Source organism: Leuresthes tenuis, unplaced genomic scaffold (assembly GCF_036924035.1).
Source record: "Leuresthes tenuis unplaced genomic scaffold, fLeuTen1.0.hap1 SCAF_9, whole genome shotgun sequence".
NCBI classification, from domain to species: domain Eukaryota; kingdom Metazoa; phylum Chordata; class Actinopteri; order Atheriniformes; family Atherinopsidae; genus Leuresthes; species Leuresthes tenuis.
In genome coordinates, this window is record NW_027325363.1 from 8,370,679 (window position 1) to 8,386,605 (window position 15,927).

Sequence of the window (15,927 nt, forward strand, 5' to 3'; positions counted from 1 at the left end):
GAGAGCAATTTTAACACCCAAATCCCTGCAACATATTGTCAAATATAAGAATCATGTACTGACAATAACAAGATGCATAATGTATTCAAAATGCATTAAAGGTTTATTGGTTGAAAATAATCATTTTGAAAATAATTGAAAATAATATTTTTCAACTGTTATTACTTAAGTTAACTGTTCAACTTCTTTAAACAGGATGATTTTTTTATGTTGTGACAGTGTTTTGTAAACTTGTGATGGACTAAATGACATGTTGATAGTGAAAAAAAAAGAAAAAAACTTTTTAAAGAAACAATATAATGTTAATTATCTCATTCCTCTCTGTACATGGCTAAAATATTTGAGAACCACAACTGGCCAATGGTAATAGAAACTCCACTTTTTTCACAAACTTTGATAATATCATGGACATTTTGTGTTTTAGAATTTAAAGCTATGTGTTAACTGACTATACTTCATAAAAACATTTACAAAAAATAACTACTGTATTTAAGTGTTTTGAAGGCAGAGTCTTACCTCTCTGATGCAGTTTAGCAGCTAAAAGCTGAGTGCAGCTGCTGAATGACAACTAATATCTGCTCCTTATGTCCAACCAGGCGTATCCTCTAAGGTCACAGTCTCAAATGACTCAAAAAGTGCCCAAATGCTTTAATTGCTGTAACTGCTAGAGAATATGTTGTCATTCATTGCTAACCTATATTAAACTGCAGATCAAACTTTTATTCAATCTGCTAAAACTAAGAATAAAACCGTCTTTAATCTCGGTTGATTTACAACCCAGTTTCCGTTAAAACTGGAATCTAAAAAGTACATTCAAGCAATTTTTTTAAGGCCCGAATGTTAAATAAATGACCATGCAGGGGCATGTTTAACTCTATGTTGCCTATGTTGAATCACAGCTTCTGAAAGACCACAGACCAATTGCTGTTGTTTTTAAACTGACTTCTTGTCCAATTCTTACTTAATATCGAATTTCAGCAGCACACCAGTTTTCTTTCTTTTTCTTTCTTTCTTTTTTTCTCAACCCTGTGGACGTGCCTTCAACAAGTAGAAAGGAAGAACAGTTTAAAAGTAATTCCTTCCTTTAATTTCCAACAGGGTGTGAAGGAAGTGTCACACCAGCCAGCCATTTCACCTTAATTCTTAATGTGGCTCTTTGTGAGACTAGATCTGTTCAATATGACATCAGTGGCAAGTATAACCAAAGAAGCTTTGTATGAATAATGGACCTAGCTAATGTGGCGGCAGTCATTATTTGTGAAGTATTTAGTAATTTCCACTTGGTTTGAAAAATAATGTATTGGGAATGGATCTGAGTGAGAACCCAGAGTAACTATCCACATTCGACTGCTAACTCAAACAGGCCTCACCTATAAAAATTCACAGTTTTAGGCCTCAGCATTGTTGAAACAGGGTTGTTTTCTTATTTAAAAAAAAAAACCTCCAGTATAGCTGTCACAAACCAATAAAGTAACTTTTTTTTCTGTACTCAGAATTAAAACATTTTTATTTCTCCTGCAAAGTTTAGGAGTTCCACATGGGCACAAAAGGGTTGTCACAGGGGACATTTTGTGGCAGTGGCAGTGCTCTCTGCATCTTGATTTAAGGAAGTTTGATAACAAAGGAATTTGATTTTACATGTTAAGGAGGTAAAAATTGTAAAATGATCCAAAAAATACCTGGATACAACTTTAATGAGGACCTTACATAAGTTGTGAACACAGATGTAACTGAAGATATTTTAGCTTGATCTGTTTTAGAAGGCAAATTTCCCTGGTACCATAATGTAAATCACAACTCAGGCATACAATAAGCACACTTGAGGCTACTTTTTTTTCATTAACAAATAATTATAATTACCATAGATCTTCAACTTGAATGTGCCATGACAAAGTTCCCCACGTGTTAGGATATTTAAGATATTGATAAGTAATTGCCTGGTTAGAGGAAGTTCATCTGAAAACATTTGTTTGGCTTGTCCCTCTTTGCTTGCAAAATTTTACTGCACTGACATAGACAGAAGGAATCAATTCTTTAACATTGAGCACAGTTTTCTCCTGAAAAAAGAAGAATGGTGAAACAAGAATTAACTGTAGTAGATTGTGTAATAGACTATTTTCCCATTGGAATACTTGAGAGGCTCTTCTTTCTTGACTGGTGGAACAGTAAATTATCAAAATGAGGAGAAAAGGGTATCAGGCCATCTTATAAAGCTAATACACTTTCTCATACTAACGAGTGGGAACCAGATTGGCACTAACGGTTTGCTTCAGCATATGCTCCATCCCTCCATGTATAATTTGTTTTGGTAGTTTCAGTGTCATCTTAAAGACAGATGGACAGAGACTCAAACAGCAATGAAAACAAAGATGGTCTGGATAGAAAAAAATTATTCTGTCAAGGAGCAACAAGGCCTATTTTAAATTTGTCATAAACAAAATCTAATCATATCAATCTCTTTTCCGATAAATTCCTTAGTATGACTCACGACCACTTTTAAATTAAGACTTTGAACTTTGAGTAAAGTTGAAGTTGAGTAGTGATCTGATTTATGCGTTACTAACTGTTGAAACTTTTACTCTTTGTGGTATTCTGTAAAATTGCTTCAACAAGCACTCTCTCATGTCTTTAGCTCTAAGGCAGTATATCAGTGGATTGATCATTGGGGGTCCAAGGCTATAAAACATTATGATTATAATCCGTAAACTTGTGCTAAATTTAATGCCAACATTGCTGGCTAAATAAACAAAACATCTTGGTAAATAATAGAGTGAGATTATTATCAGTTGTGTACTGCAAGTGGACATGGATTTCAGACAGTTTTTAAAACCTGCAATCTTACTTATTGCTATAAGAATAGAGGAATATGAGAAAACTATAAATGTCAGAGGTCCCAGTAGCGTAATCATTGCACCCACAAAAGCAGGAAAGGCATAGGGAGTCCTGTCAGTACAGGCTAGTATAGTTACACCAATATGATCACAGTAACAGTTATTGATTATGTTTGAGGCACAGTAAGGAAGAGGGAATGCTCTTATAGCCATCGATAAAGGAGCAAAATTGGCAACGATCCATGCAGTGACACTGAGAATGAGAACAGTGGAGTTATTAAGAACAGTTGAATATCTAAGAGGATGGCAGACAGCAATATATCTATCAAAGGCCATTATGAAAAGAACAAAAGAATTCACTGAGCCAAGATAGTGAATGAAGTACATTTGGACAAAACAAGCTAAAAAAGAAATGTTCCCTGACTGAAACCAGTACCTACTGATAATTTTAGGTAAAGCTGTTGTGCTGAAGAGAAGGTCACAGGCAGTTAGATTTAAAATAATATAATACATCGGCTTGTGGAGGCAACGGTTAGTTACAAATAAGAAAAAAACTGTAGCATTTGATGTCACAGTTATGAAATACACTAAGAATAATACAGCTGAAACAATACCGTAGTATTCAGGAGGAAGCCCAGGGAATCCAGCAAGTATGAATTCAGTCACACTGCTATGATTACCCTCTGACATGATGATGCAGAAACTTCTGTAAAACAGAGAAAAATCAGCAGCTGACTTGTAAGTACTTGTATGTATGCTGTAAATCATTTAAAGTAGTTTTCACTAATGTATTGTTATTTCATCCTGTACTAATAACTTTAACATCTTTCTAATGTTTTTTATTTCAACACAGCCTTGAAATAGTTACCGTATAACATTGATATGTTATCCAAATAAACAATAAAATGTTTGAATCCTCCAGAAGTTTAAACATAAAATGCAAGAATGAGTTAGCTTCTCTGTAGCTCTGCCGGTTTGCAAATAACTCTCACAATTAAAGCAGAAGAATACTGCTGACTTATCTGCTTCTTCACTGCTTTAAAATACAATTCACCATGTGATGAAGAAGCAATCGCTGTCCATCCTTTCTGTATTCTCTGAGGATCTCTGATATTCAGGCGGCTAATCTCTCCAAGCCAGACTCATGGCAGTTCCCATAAGCACAATATGGGGACGGGTGAGACTGGGAACATTATTTCTTTAAGTTCTCCATACATTCATCGCTACTTTGCTCCCATTCAGTTAAACATGTTATATTTTACCTTGGGTAAAGCCAGTTTGGCTCAAAAGCTTGATTTGGTTGCAGTCAAATAGTCTTAATTTCCGATCTGAGTGAAATAACTCAGAATCATCTAAGTGGCAGTCATGATAAGAAATGGTTGAATTCTTTCAACGTGAGGGAAAAGTGCTTTATAGCTTCCTGTTTCATCGTCACAAGCAATTGTAGTTCATCCTCTTGGATCTACAACTAGGCAGGTCTTTTAGGGATTAAGTTACAGGTGTCCTCTTGTTAAAATACACCTGTTCAAGGGCATGGTGACCAACATGACTTGATCTCCACGAGGAAAAAAGAGTCGGGATAAGACTGGGAATTGATATCAAGCGTCTTGTTGGACAAACATTTTGTTTCACGTTCTAACTGTTGTATTTTCACAAGGACCTAAGGGGGGAAGCATCCAAGCACGCACTTTTAACAGTCAAATTTCAGAACAGTGTGATTTTGTTACAGAAAACATTAACATTTTACCTTTACTTCAGGACATTTTAAATCCAAGTCTGAATACAGAAAGCTAAAAAAGCCTTTTTAATCAAAACCCAATAATTAATTCTCTAAATTTTTGATTATATAGATAGTCTGTGCTGCTGTGTTGAATATGTCTTTCCATGTTTTAGAATCCATTTTTTGGTATCATCTACTGTCTTTTATACAATTTAGTGTTATGTCACAATCAGCGTAAACCTAATACATAAAGTGAAATCGTACTTTTAGATTCTTGACCACATAAATGATATGCAGCTGGACAAACACGTAAACTGCACAACTTAACTGGTTAGCAGAGTAAAACATGCAGAGAGACATTCATTATTTACAGTGCCACCGCATTGTGTAGACTTTTGAACGTAATACAGATTATAAGAATCATAGCACTTATCTCATATTTTTAAAGTACTCTTTAGATGGTGTTATTCTACTATTGGGGCATTAAGTAACGGGATAAATAGTGCTCATGCTTAGTAAGGCATATTAACCGTATGTTGGTTTACTGGAAGACCCGCTGATTTAATAACACTAGATTATAATAGATTATGAATCCCTCAGGTGTTCACAACTGCAGTCTGACAAAACCCCTATGAGCATTTAAATTGATACAGAGGAAGGAGTTCTAATATCCCCTGTGTTTAATGGAGGTCTCACAGCATGTGTTTTACTTTATTCGAGTGGATGTATTCACAGCGCAAACTTCATCACCTCATGCAAAGGATAATCATGAGGTCGGAAGCCTAAGGACTTGTTGTTAGATGTGTTTGTATTCTTTTTATTATTGTTAAAGTTATATGTGATCATTTTTGTATGGGTAAAGGAAAGTAAAATTGAAATTTAGTAATTGCAGATGTAGAATGATGCTGGTGGTATTAATAGAAATAGGTAAAATATAGTCAGATTGTTTTAAAGACTGAATTTTAGGAAGTAAGGCTTTGATTTGATTTGAAAAGCTCAAACAGACATGTTCTCACTCCTTTTTTTATTTGCACAGACATCAAAGGGTTGAATTTAGCTGGTCTTCAAAATTGTGATCACTTTTGATTGAACTTAATGCTTTTGCATTTTCAATTTTTTTGTCACTTTGACACCTATGCCCTCCATTTTATAAACACCAACACAGACAGGTTAGATTTGATCACGCAAAGCTTATCCCTATGAAATAGATAAATAGATAGTTAAATTAGTGTTACTGTCTTCACAGCATCAATTTAATTTTAGAGCTTAACAGCATTCATATTTCTTGCTTCACAAACTTACTGAACATGACTCGAAGTCTACGAGTGTAGAAATTGATGAAATAGTTGAAATTCAAGAATTGAATTCACAAAAACAGAGTGAAGACTTTGTTTGGCAGTGTAGGAACACACAATAATAACATGTTTTGGGAAGTGCTTTGGAGAAAACAACATTACATAAGAAGGTTTTGACTTTTTGTTTTGAGAATTCACAGAGGCTTATACTCCCATATCCACACTTTATTCACACACTAGAGACCACTATTGGCTTGAGAGGCCAATTAGCTTCTCTTGACATTTGCTTGTGTTGTTGCTTTTGAGTATGAGTAGCCTGATGCAACCAACTCTGTGCCCCTATGTAACCTTTTCATGTTAAACCAGAAAATGAATACAAGAATACTGTTTTACACTGTATACTAATCATAGACCATTCACAGGATGGATGGATAGACATAAAGAGTGTGGTGTGATTCAAGGCCTATATATTTGTAGGCCTACATATTGACCATTCGTTCAAGTGGAATTACTGAGTTTCAGAGTGACAGAGCTTCTGACATTTGGGATTATCCTCACACAACTAACTTAAAGCATCTAACAATAAAGCCACATCAAAATCAAAACTTATATAGCTATTCTGTGCCGCTTCAGCACACCCTGCTGGTAAATATTGGTAAATGTGTTCTTGGCCTTGTGAGGGGTTCCTTATACAGTTAAGATATCTTTGATTTCAGTTTAGATGAACATTGTTTATGGATAAAGTATCAGGACTTTAGCTGGTAATCATGGAATTGAATTTTTGTCACATGTTTGCATTTCATAAACACACTCAAACTGATGGCAGCCACTACATGTTGTAACCACCAGTGTCCTATCCAAACTACAACTGGTCAAGAGGAAGGTCAATCGGTGAAAGCAAAAAAAAACATCTCTCCTTAAAGCTGCCGTGCCTAACCTCTGTCATCCCTTCCGAGGATTTCTGCGTTATCCTCTAATATGATTCCTGCACCTTAGTATGATGTACGTGTGATTGGTAGCGTGCGCCAGAAATATACTATTTTGGGGGGTATATTACCAGTTGACTTCTTGAGGTACAAAGATAGTGATGGTTATTGTACCAATGATAAGACTAGACTTGTCTGTTGAGCTCTGGTGAACCTTTGCCCAACAGTTGTTGATTTTGACTAAAGTATTGTAATGACTTGCGGGGAACTTCACAGACAAGACGTTGTCGAACTGCTCTTTTATTTTACAGAACTCAATCCCGTTTACAACACAGTACTGTTGGACCATGACCCACATGCGATCATCAGCACTGCTTCTCAACCAAAACACAGGAGAGCGCCCAAACCTGCACCCAGACTGGCTCACGCCCACTCTGTCCCACCAACCACCAGCCCACACCTGAGTGACATGGCCTGTGGTCTAGTGATTGACAGGAAGAGGGGGAAACAGCCAACTGTGTGCTCTTAACCTTATTCTGGGTCGTTACAGTATATTTTTATATAAACTTTGTCAATAAAAACTATATTTACATAGCCTAAAATTATTTACAGAAGGTTGTTCATTTACAGTCATTGTTAATGCATTGTTGTGGAAGAGAACACACAGCATAACACTATCATCTGTGTATGGACTTGACGAGAAAACCAGCTGGTTGACGATATCAGGATATACAAAAGAATAGACGGAAGACTGATCTAAGACGAGGGAGCTATCTCATACGGATCTGCACCACCAGTCAACCGTAACTTATCCAAATATCGTAACCTTTCCTATGGACCAGGTCCTTCCCTGTATGCCTTTGCATCTATACCGCGTTTTGAAGAGCTTTTCTATGGTTTCGGACATTTATCTCTCGCAGTGTTTACATTTTCCCAGCGCATGGTTTATGTATCCAGTGGAGCGTTAACATCCGAGTGCCTCCAATATGGCCGCGCATCCGGGTTACTGGCCGAAACATTTCAATCTCCCAATTCAATACCTCCATATAGTAGTATTGTTGATACCAAATCATGCTCATGTCTTCTCAGGGTTTGTCCTCAGTGATGAGATTTATTTCAAATTCGGACTTTTCTCTTTTATTGAAGGTGTTTTCTGCCATGTCTGTTATTAACATCCTGTATTTGTGTAAGATATTGTTCTTTGTTGGCAGATGGTTTTCAGTCACCATAAAAAATTATTGTTTCTTTGATAATTTTATCATTTTTTTTAATTGCACTCTTTTTGATTGTCTTTGTTGAAACCAGTGTCCCACATCGCTGTGAGGAAATCTATGTCGCCCAAGACAAACTTGTGAAAAAAGGTAATGCTGCAGTTTCTATCTGACTGTGGCCCATTACTATACCTATACATATAAGATCAGCGGGTTTCTACATATTACTAGATTTTTAGTTTAGTTTTAGTTTTAGTACTTGTGAACATGTGAAACAGCAACTCTCAGAAGCTTAATGTCTTTTGTGATCAAGTGTGTTATGAATATCACTATTTTAATAATTTTCTCATTGACATGGTTAGATTCTTATCTTTTAAAGATCTTTTAAAGATCACCTATACAAAATAACTGGCTGCATGTGCTCATAAGTGACACATAGTCTATATTATAGTTTTTATTATTATCAATATGTATATCATTAGTTTTAAGTTTCTTCCAAAGCTTCTTATTCAGGAAAGGACAGACGGCAGACTAATCCCCAGAACTGAACTGGGTTCTATTTGGACCCAACCTGTCTCTTGGTCATTATAAATCCACTGAGATACGAGCTTTCAGTGATGAAATTTCAGATACGGGAGAGACAAATCTCCATTTCACTCTGGTGTACAATGTATTTTCTTATCTTATCCTTGGCGATATAGTTTGGCTTGGCCATAGTTTTTGCCATATAGTTATAATTTTACGTAGAGAAGAAGTAAGTTCGGGCTGCACAGTGGTGTAGTGGTTAGCACTGTTGCCTCACAAAGAGGGTTCCAGGTTCAATTCCTAGCTGGGGCCTTCCTGTGTGGAGTTTGTATGTTCTCCCTGTGTATGCATGGGTTCTCTCTGGGTGCTCTGGCTTCCTCCCACTGTCCAAAAACATAGTGTCTGTAAAATTGTCCTTGTTGTAAAATTGCAGTTGTTTGTCCCTGTGTGGCCCTGTGATGGACTGGCTACCTGTACCTTGCCTCTTCCCTGATGACAGCTGGGATAGGCTCCAATTTCCAGATATTTAAAACCTTGCTTAGAGTAAGGATGTTAAATCATGTATTTTTAAGGGCCAGGTTTTAAATTATATCATTGCATTTGATTTGCTCGCATTAACTCTATAAACTTAGGCATGGCCATAAATTAAGCAGACAGTTCAAAAGAACAGGGGTCAAAGACAAGAGTGAGAACTCCGTTAAGAAATCCAACTTGAAGGCAAAATATTTCACTGTAGCTTTCAAAAGTTCCTCAGTCAGCCACTGCAGATGTTGCCAAACAACAGTAGCTGTTTACGACATTGTGTCAGAAATCCTCAGAGGTTCATTACTGGCACAAAGTAGTGAGGACATATGACTCTGGAGGGCTGACTGTAACTCATCTTTCCTGTCAACACTTTGTAAACAGAGAGGTCATTAACCTAATGATCAAAGTTAAGAAAAAGAACAATAACTAAGTGTCGGTAACCAAAACAAAATAAATAGCTGTGCTTTGCTTAGTAACAAAGTTCTGCTACAAGAAATCCCGAGATGGGTGATGATAAACTTACCACAAACCAATCAGGTGCAAGAAAACATTAGATGCAAATTTCGATTAGATTTGGGTTTTTTACAAGGTTCATGAATTATTGAACTATGTTATTAGAGGAAAAGGAGGGTATATGTGTCACAACAGCTGTATGTACTTCTAAAAAACTTACAACATGCAATTCACTTTGTCTGAGGAAACATAAAAGAAAAGGAGAAAAATAATACACAAAAACAGAGTGCAACAACAATATAACAATAGTATTTGAAAAAGCAGGGCATACTTAATTACCCTTTGATTTGTTCTTTTAAAACAGCAGAGTTTTCCCAAAGTGCTGTACAGTCAAATATTAAATGAAAAATATACATAAAACACAAACATTAAAAAACTCACATTGCAGTAGAAGCTAAAGAAAATAAATGGGACTGTAAAAGAGATTTAAACAGAGATAATTAGTCTGCCTAACATCTAAAGGCAACTTGTTCCAAAGTTTGGGAGCTATAATAGAAAAAGCCTGATTGCCTCTAATCTTCACCCTAGTTTTGGGGACAGCCAAGGTCATCAACAGAATTTAGGGACCGAAAGGGAACTTATAGCTGAAGCAGGTCAGAGAGGTAGTGTAGAGTGAGACATTTCAGACATATTTATACCAAAAGAAGAATTTTTAAATTGATTGTATTGTGCACAGGAAGCAAATGAAGAGCACAAGAGAAATATGCTCATGTCTGTGCTCTCTGGTTAAGAGGTGAGCAGCAGCATTCCAGACAAGCTGAAGGCGTGAAAGAGTAGCCTGAATAACCCCAACATGAAGAGCAATACAATAGTCCAGACTAGTCATGATAAAAGCATGAATCACCTTTTCAAAGTCTTGCAGTGTCAGAACAGGCGTTAGCTTTGCTATTTGACTTAATTGAGAGAAGTTTTTCTGTACAGTGGCACTGATTTGCTTGTCAAGTTTGAAATCACAGTCCGTGATCACAGTCCCAAATTTGTAACTGTACTTTTTATATAGCTCCAGAGAACCAAGGTTGAAAGGTGGTTTAAAGGGGGTTAAAAGTGGTATCAGGTGACACTTGGTCCAAACAAAATAATTTTTATTCATTTTTATTAAAGCTTGAAAAATTCAATGACATCCATGCTTTGATGCCATCAAATCCTAATAATTGTTGGATGGAGATAAATCTGTTACACTTTAAAGGAATATAAATTTGGCAGTTATCTGCTTAGCAGTGGAAATATATCCTATGTTCAGATAAAAGGTTTGTTACATTGTCCCAAAACTTATCTTTTTTACTCAAACTTTGCAGTTGAAACATGGGGTAGTACGTACATTTCTCATATCTGCAATTTATCTAGCATTGAGACAGGGATCAGTATTTTTTCATCATTTGAACCTCGGAAGTAATCTGAATCTTTCTTCTGCTTTGATTATGTCAAATCTTACAACTTCGTTTTATCCTTTCAGAACCTGCTTAACATCATCTCAAACCTCTGGACAATTCATTGGAAAACTGACAGGATTTTGTACATGCTGGGTGTGAGCGAATCCATTTTAATGAAATAGATTACTTCAAAGGAACACGAAATAACCTTTGAACACACTGATTGATCTGAAATTTTACAAAAGTCTGTTGGTGTGCTCTTCGCTTTAATGTTATTAACAAATCCAAATTTAATATTACTCCACAACTGTTAAAAGGTCAGTATTCCATCACTGTATATTTTTCACATGTTTAATATTTACATGTATGTTTCAATAGATCTTTGCTCAAATGCTACCAAAGATACTATTCATACTATTCTATGGATAATAGAAATCTAATCCTGCTACACTGCAAAAAAAACAATTAAATAACAACAATCCTTGCATTTGTGCTGATGGATACAACTGGTGTGTTATTTTATAGCACACAGCATGACTTACAAAATGTTGCATATTAGTAGGTGACCAGAACGTTATTACAATGTCAGTTTCAATGCAGACCATGATGTTTTCCTGATGCTTATCAAGTCACATTTTTAAGGTTTTGATTCCTAAATGTAACTAAACATCAACTGAAAAAAAAGGTGTAAAGTAAAAAAGCACCAGTTGGGATGGGGGTCAAATTTGGATCATTAGCTTAACAGTCATTTCTACCACCAGACCGCTCTGACTTCCAAATATGGCCTTTTGGGCCCGTTTAATGTATATAGGTCGCTTGGGACTTCTTAAACAAAAAAACGTCTGCTCTGATGTGGAAACGCACAAATTAATTTTATTTCTTCTCTGCTGCTTGTAGGGGTGGTACTTTATGGTTCAGTTGGAGAACTTCTTGGTTCGATCAGAAAGCACAAAAGTATTTGACAATACACAAAGATCGAACAAAATGTAGCAGGATAAGTTTTTAGAGTTTATTGCAAACTTTCACTGGTATAAAAACACCTCAGGGTTGCCTCTATTTGTAAGAAGGTGTGTGGAAAAACATGTATCCCCAGTGGTGTAGTCACTACTCATCTGTGAATAGGAATCCCCTGGTGGCAACAACAATGTAGCACTCTATTTGTGACACATTTTCAAGTGTTTTAATGCTTGCAAAATGTTTGGAACTTGATAATGGCTGCTTATTAATTTTCATTGTTTCATTTAGTCAACTAATGTGTTTTATAATGTGTTAAATTATCCAGAAATATTACGATAAAATAAATACTTTCTGTCAGCCCACAAATGGTCTTACCTGTTATTTGTCACATTAAATGTGTACTGAATTTTTTAACATTACCATCTGTAAAGTTAGCTTTAGCTGTGATGAGCAAATTAGTCAAATCTTTCTATTGGTAGAACCAAAGCCGATAAGAGTGAAGCAACCTCCTCTTTCTTATAGCCATGTCAATGTTTATTTTACCCTGTGGTAATAATGATATAAGAATGATGGAAGCAATTAAAGCACAAATTTATTGATTTTTAGAAACAGTAAAACATTTTCTGAATAATCACAAGAGACGTGGCAGATTATAAGAAGTGTTTGAATACTATAATGGCAAATAAAACTGTGAAAGAATATGATTACTGTTGGTAATGTATTTAATTGGTTGAATATCTTATGATAGATTGTTTAGTTGAGATGATGGCCTTAATTGTCCTGTCACTGGAAACACTGGGATCTCCTGAAACACAGCTACTTGCTGAGGTTTAGTGGAAATTATTAAACTTGCTATCTATGACCATACCACACACTCTATGTCAATGGATGAGAGACAGGGAACACTGTACAGAGGTCAGTGGTGTTGTCTATATGTGTAAGGTGAGTTTAGAGTATCATGTCCGAGTCAAATGTACTAGTCAAGTCAATGAAAAGCTGTTGGAGAGAAGGACTCTGTTATAGGATAGAAATTACACATATAAATAATTTGTTAGGTCATCATAAGGCCACGTAATTAAAGTATGCATTATCAGTTTCAACCACTGCTCAAGCAGAAATATTGTTATCAAATATCATCAAATCAGTGATGGTGTTTTTAAAGTTTCTCACTGTTTAAGAAAGAGAAAGAAAGATTAATATTATCATTTGATACTTTGGCAAACTGTGTAGAATAGATGACTGCAATATACATGTGAATAAAAAATTAGTTGGGTACTAAATAGACTAAATAGACTAACCAGTGATATTAAATGTTTTATACACCAAGAGGAATAATGTTTCTGTGTCAAAAATTCAATTATTTTAACATATTTGATGATCTTGAGCTTATAGCCCTTACGGACCTTGGTCTATAGGTTCTTGTGTCCAGGTTTGGGTTGTTTTGTTCTAGTTTACATTTCGTCAACCGTTAAGTTCCTGCACCTTAATTACCTTACTTCCTGATTTATTTTGTAAAGTTTGTCTCCTTGTCGATTCTATTTAGTTTTACTTGGTGGTCTGTCTGGTCTAAATGTACTAATTGCTACACACTTGCCATGCATTTGTCCTTAGTTTCTTCAGTGAATATTATGCCAGGATTACTTTGCTCACTGCCAGATCGTTGCCATCATTGTGATAGCTTTGGCCCTTTTAGCCTGCCTGATGTGTTCCGTCAACTTTGATGTTCAGCCCCTGGCCTCCCTGCTTCAGCAGTGCTTTTTGTGTAGTTTTTAGCTCTGGGACATTCCTCGCTCCCACCTATTTGATCCTGTATTTAGGCTCTTCAACTCCACTTAACATACCTTATGACGATATGAAATGATGTTTTGGAAAACATCAAAATTAAGCTTCAGTAAGTTCATACAAAATGCTAAGATAGAAATAAATATATAAGACTAAACAAGACCCACAGCTAAGTGTCTGGCAGACCAATAAATAAAGATGACCTCCAATCATCTGTCCCTAAGCTCTGTTCTTTGACCTTGATGGAAACATAATTGAATTAAGGAAAGATGGTAAGATGGTAGTACATATTTATTAAGAACTGTAAGGAAAAGACAAGAACGCTACAGAGAGAACTTGATCACTGTGATCACTGAGCTGTGATCGATCTGCACTGCAGTGCTGAAAATATAGCTGCTAAATCAATTTTCTTCAAAACGTGTTGGATATTTAGTCATTCGTATGACATTGTTACTTGAAGGTTAGCTCATATATCATATTAGATATTGAATAAAACATTACTTTGTTATCAAGCAAAAGAAAATTTACCAAAAGTGAAATATATTGTTGTCTAAGGCAGCTCATATTCTGCTACTCAAAACAAATCACAGTTAGTGCAACTGAATAAAAAAAATCAAGCCTTTCTATGAAAGTTGTGCCTACAAGGAATTGTGGGGTGAAACTATCTTCTTTCTTTTGTGAAGGATGGTGCTGTGTTTCCTATCCTAAAAGAGATGATAAAAGAAACACTAAAGCTCATTTTCGTATTATTTTGCAAAATTAAACCAGCTCTTATCATGGCTGCTGCTTAGATACTTCAGGGTCATTTAATTCAAGAGTCGAAAAGAAACAAAAATGACAATTAGATCAGACCCCAAAGCAAAGGAAAGACAAGGAAAACAGAAACAGACTCCATACAGTTATGATTTAGTTGTAATCCATTATCAGAGTGCACTGTTTAACAACCTGATTGATTTGAGTTATATCTGGAGCCACACTCCACAGAAGGATTCTGTCTTCATTTTTTGTCTTTCTTTGTGATTATTTTCATGTTTAAGTATGATAGCCAGTGTGCTTTGAATAAATAACGTGTATCTTGATGAGTACAAGACTGGCCTCCTCCATCTTTTAGTAAAACACAAGAGGGCAGCAGATCCCAGAAAAAGCAACAAGTATTGGCTGCATTTCCCAGATTCGCTAAGAAGAGCTTCTTAGCAAATCTGGGAAACGCAGCCATTGTATGTAGGTTTGGAGCCAATAGAGAGCAAATGCTTACGTCTTCAATTTGTTTGTGGGTAGGAATAAGTTAACTATGTACTGATGGCGCCCTCTCCTGTACTATACAGAGAATGAGATTCATCATTTAATGTTGTGTCCAATCAGCATCATACAAGATATTGTCCATGACCTTTTGCCAAGAAGCTGAGTTTGTTTGCTTATTTTTTTCCATTACAATCTGATCACACTGAGTCTGTTCGTTTGTCTTCTTTTTTTCCTCTTACTTATACCCCTTTACTTACTGATACCACTTACATCCAATGCCTATACCCTGCAAACATCCAATCTGATAAGTATTGGAAAGCATTTCATTATGACACATGAGCATCATGACCATGGCAGTTTGACTTCTTTAGCATCCCATAAACAAAAGAGGAGTAAGACAAAGAACAAACAATGCTACAGCTAGCTGCACTGTGACAGTGCTGTCACTGCTAAATTTAGATTACAATTAAAATATGCCTGAATCTGTATACTCTCTGTCAAAAACAGCTGTGATAAAATTAGCACACACTGGCTGTACAGAGGAAATATCCCATTTATGATGTAAAAGAAACAGAGCTCAAGTCCTGACATACTTACGAACACTGTTGATTTATTTGAAAAATGTTTTACTGGGTGCAGCGACTGTTTGAGAAAACATGACATAGTACATTGATTATTTGCAATTGCTTTTCATGCACAACAATATTAAGTGACATTCACAAAATATTCTCACTATCTGCCATTACATTGTACAATAATTACTCAGATGTTAATCACTGTTAAAGTTATGTTTTATATATGTGTAATCATAGGTATCACCTAAAAACTAAAAAAGGTTCAAAGGATTAATGAGCATAAAGTCTAAGAAATGTATTTCTATTTGATCAGGAATGAGGCCAATAACAGTATATAATGTTTAAAGTAAATGGATAGGATAGTATTAATGGAAAGAGAAGCAAATATATTGTAAAATGTTTCAGCTTCCAGCATAAGGTTAAGTTAAGAAACAGCAAATTAAGAGAGAAGCAAT

At 35.7% G+C, this 15,927-nt stretch overlaps 1 protein-coding gene across 1 annotated transcript; it reads right to left on the reverse strand.

Moving 5' to 3' along the window:
* Positions 1–2,549: 2,549 nt before the first annotated feature.
* Positions 2,550–3,521, reverse strand: LOC140314719 (olfactory receptor 2AT4-like). The gene has a single exon (XM_072393071.1). It carries the CDS (start codon positions 3,519–3,521, stop codon positions 2,550–2,552), a length of 972 nt encoding a protein of 323 aa, XP_072249172.1.
* Positions 3,522–15,927: the final 12,406 nt, after the last annotated feature.